Consider the following 4,226-nt stretch of genomic DNA (forward strand, 5'->3'; position numbering starts at 1 on the left):
CTACGAACAACGTTCGTCAAGTCTACGGACAACAAAAATAACAAACTAAATTTTAAGCTATGGATTTCCGCATAGTAACGCCTGATTCCATTAACTAGTTAGCTATATTATAACAAGAGCTATAAGCTAACTATAGCTACAGAACTAGAGCTATAGCTTTATCTCGCGGCTTCGCCCGCGTGATACGGTTTTCCCGGATACGTTGATTTCCTTTTCTACCTCATGGATCAATCCATGTTGCATCGTTGTGAGCAGTGGCGGCGCAAGACCTAAAGATATATTTTGCGAGGCCCCCTTATGGATGACGTAAGAAGGCGAAAACGATTTTGTTGAGAGAAAGAATTTTTTATACTCAAACTTTTGTTTAAAAAATTAGTATCAAAACTTGTAATTATCCTTAATAATCCTCCACAAGCATTGTGGTCTAAGGGGCGCGAGGCCCCTTGAACCGCGGGGCCCCTTGGACCGCGATGCCGTAGGCTGTGACCCACGTCCACCGCCTCTATGGTTGCGAGGGGTTTATTTGCGCTCCTCCAGGAACAGTGAATAGGTCTGACGATGAACTAAAACCCCTACTAATATATATCAAGTAAGTTTGTCGGTCACGCTTTCACGCCTGGCTATACAATCAGTATTCAGTAATCATAAAACTTTGTGCCTATATTTTAATAAGGTGATCAGCCTGCATTGACCAAACTAAACTTATTATCTTGTTATTTAAATAAGGGAATCGAACCCAATCGTAAGCCCAAGCTCTAATTGCCAGTGGTTTATAAGTTTATAGCACTTGTAAGTGGTGACTAAAGACTATGTAATACTCATGTAATATAAATTAATATTGTATTAATTATATGAATACTGAATAGGGTAATAAGGGAACAATGAAACGCTAGATACTTGAAGACTTTTATATATACTTTCTTTTGAAACGGATACAACATCGTTATCTAGTGAGTCGACTCAGTCGACTCGTTGACGTCAGAAAAAAAAACAAACATTATAATATTTATACATTATATTTTATAAAATATAGACTTGCGCTAGTGATATTTTGAGCCGAAGTTTACATTTTTACAATTTGAGGCTCTGTGCATACACACAACCCACAAAATACAGTGAAACCGTTTCTTAACCTCCCTCGGCAAATATCTTTTTTCGAAAACGATTGCCGAAAGAAATAAAGAACGATGTACACGTATAATATAATACAAATTTATATTTAGGAAGAGTACGAGAATTTAATAACATCATGAGCTCGTGGCGAGAATACAAACCAAATTATGCTCTAATATGTTTGACGATGCGCTATTACTCTTTATTACATTATCTAGTCACTGGAATTTCATTTAATCTTAACGTGGAAAAGTAATTCACTATAAACAGATATGTTCTCCAATTATATTAAGTTACACGATGGCTCATTACAAAATTTACAAAAAACAACAGCACGAGATTTAGAAATCAGAAAAACGGCCTAAATTATAGCTATAGCTTAACCGACCGCTAGGTATTCGTAAAACGCGGGTCTCATAGACCGGGCTAGTAAAAACTTTAGTCGAGAAGCTGTAAAGCTAAAATATCACCTAATCCTCGTCCGAGAGAATCATTTCATTCTTATAGTTAAGGTATATATATATATTTATATATTTTGCTTCGCAAAAACATTCTCCGTATTGTCTGCTTAGACCGAACTGAAGTAGCACCGAAGAATAATTCGTTGAACATAGGAAACCGAACCGAAATAGAGTCCTCGATAGCTAATTTAACTATAAACATCTCAAAGATAGAAAACTAAACTAGAAATCTATGTAGAACACCGTTTGCCTTAACGTAAATAGTGCTACAATAACGACATGTATGACACAGTATATTCGCTATCTAAGGCCCCTCTTTACCGCCGTCGACGATGCTAACGATGACGACATCGCCTGAAAATCCTCGTTGTGTGCTCAAAAACCGATATGTCTCGGAACACTGGCGATTACAGGCCACGATAGGCAACTACAGGCAAATAGGCGATCGTCGGGTTCGACGACGGTCCAGAGGCGGCATAACAGAGCGGCCTTACAATAATAATATTTACAATGCACATTGTGCAGCTGCCAACGAAGGACATAATCTCCAAACAACCCGACGGTTCAGTTATAGTCACATTTTGTACGATCATTAAACCCGTATAGCTACGATAAATATCAATCTATATATCAAAACTAGTAAAGAATCGAAAAAGGACCGAAGTTCTGATATACAAAGGAAGTAGTCGCTCGACGGAGCGAGGTGATCTATGGAGGAGCAAAGAGATAGGAAAGCGCATCTTTGACGCTCGATGGACCACCGAAGCCGACGTGATAGGTCGCGCAGAATTGGGGCTTATACAGTTGACAGTACCGGTCCGTTCGTACACCAATGTAACCTATCATCTTATCTTTTTTTTTTTTTTTTAATTGCCCGTTGTGGATCATCAGGTAACGGTTGCTTTAAATACTCTATTCTAAATTAATACTCAGTCTCATGTTGTTGGCGATTTTCTGGCGTTGAGCTTAGGTGGCGATCCGGTGCTTGAGGCCCCTGAGTTCCACGACCAGGTCGGTGTCGCTCGCCACGAAGCGCTTGTCGATCCTTCGGCCTTTCGATTCCTGAAAAGGGAACATTCTAAATTGGAACGTTCTGCGCTCGCTTTAGAGTCGGAAGTAGGTTAAGAATAGGATCCGCGTTATCGGCATCCCGCATCCCCGCTGACCCGGCCTCAGCCCGTGTCACCCGCCCCTCGCCCCCGTCCCCGTCCCCGCACACCCCGTCCACCTCCACCGCCCCCGCTCCCCCAACCCGGCCATCTATTTTTAGACTCCGCTTCAATCTATACTACAGTAGCCTTAGCGCCGAGTTTATTGAGGATCTAGATAATCTATTCCTGACGTTCAGAGACGAAGACGGTGTTTTAATTCGAAAGGACCTAATTATAAATTAGTAAATATTTCACTTACGTGGTTCTGTTTGAGCATCTTCTCCAGGGTCCTGTAGAAGGGCGAGTCCTCGTCCTTGTGGTTCGCCTGGTGCTTGTGGGTGTTCTGCGCCGGCCGGGGCATCACCACCTCCTTCTGGCCGGCCCGGGGCCGCTCGGTGGTGGGGGCCACCGTGGTGACGCTCCTCTTGCTGTTCCAGTTGATGAAGCTGTCGTCGGAGTCGGGGTCGACGTCGGCGTCGTCCTCCTCGTAGTCTTCGTCCTCGATCCTGGGCACGGTTTTGGGGACGTGGTAGAAGGGTTTCCCCGCCAGAGCCTTCAGCTCCCTGACGTCCTCGTCCTCGGTCGCTTTTTCCTCATAATCGGGAGCGAAGACCGCTCGGGCGTTTTCGCGTCGTCTCTGGGCGTCCTGGGCCATCTGCGTCAGGATGAGGTTGTCGAGGAAGGCGGCGTTGACGTCGTCCATGTTGGTCCTCCAGCGCGGCGCCGGGTCGCTCTCGAACCAGGTCTCCTGGCCGATGGGGAGCGCCGCCAGCCTCTCCTCCTGCTTCTTGGGCGCCTCGTTGGCGAAGTGGCCGTACGGATCGTAGTAGTAGAGGGGGACCTGGCCGTAGACCTCGGGCGCGCTGACCGCCGGCGCGTCGTAGTAGTACTGCACTTTCGGGGCATAGTAGTAGTCGTCGTCGGGGTACTCCCGCGCCGGATACACCGGCCACGCCTGCAGCGGGTAGGCCTTCGCCTCCGCCAGCAGGTAGCACAACAACAACACCCACATCCTAAAACAACACAATCAATTAAAACTCGCTTAACTTAAAACTAAGGACCAAAAATCGAAACGTTTTAATTAGCACGAATTTAAATTTTATCTCAATTTTAACCGTTTAAACATCCTTCACTTTATTGTACGCCCACTCACCTCAGTGCCGTCAGTGAGCTGCACATGCTGTGAGGGTACGTTCGCATCGGTTCTTCGATCACGACTGGCGGTCGGGGCGCCACGCGGGCCTTTATAAGCTGGCCGCCCACGCGCGCTGCCCACACGTTCTCAATGAACCCCCCCGCGCCCGGCACCTCCCCGCACACCCCCGCACCCCCTGTGGGTGTCTCTCACCCCCCGGCCACTCGCTATCGATCGCGCCCTCAGATTATTCATCTGAACCTAGCCACTATTTCGGTCCACAATTTCGTTTTAGCATCAGCTATGTCTCACTGAAACTAAAGTGTAGTTTAAGTTTAGAATGCTCCAAAAACTAGAGGACCGTAC

General features: G+C 46.0%; 1 protein-coding gene across 1 annotated transcript; it reads right to left on the reverse strand.

Moving 5' to 3' along the window:
* Positions 1 to 894: 894 nt before the first annotated feature.
* On the reverse strand, positions 895 to 3,933 carry LOC121736004. Its single transcript, XM_042127025.1, has 3 exons — positions 3,879 to 3,933; positions 2,985 to 3,738; positions 895 to 2,636 (listed from the first exon to the last, which is right to left on the reverse strand). Exons 1-3 carry the CDS (start codon positions 3,923 to 3,925, stop codon positions 2,541 to 2,543), a joined length of 897 nt encoding a protein of 298 aa, XP_041982959.1. The 5' UTR covers positions 3,926 to 3,933; the 3' UTR covers positions 895 to 2,540.
* Positions 3,934 to 4,226: the final 293 nt, after the last annotated feature.

The sequence above is a fragment of the Aricia agestis genome, chromosome 2 (assembly GCF_905147365.1).
Source record: "Aricia agestis chromosome 2, ilAriAges1.1, whole genome shotgun sequence".
Classification (NCBI taxonomy): domain Eukaryota; kingdom Metazoa; phylum Arthropoda; class Insecta; order Lepidoptera; family Lycaenidae; genus Aricia; species Aricia agestis.

Bases quoted from the DNA above. Each gene is read 5' to 3' on its own strand.
- LOC121736004 (XM_042127025.1), bottom strand. From the start codon at position 3,925: ATGCGAACGTACCCTCACAGCATGTGCAGCTCACTGACGGCACTGAG. The intron at 3,739-3,878 runs GTGAGTGGGCGT...GTGTTGTTTTAG, and splicing joins AGCTCACTGACGGCACTGAG to GATGTGGGTGTTGTTGTTGT. The intron at 2,637-2,984 runs GTAAGTGAAATA...TTCCCTTTTCAG, and splicing joins AGATGCTCAAACAGAACCAC to GAATCGAAAGGCCGAAGGAT.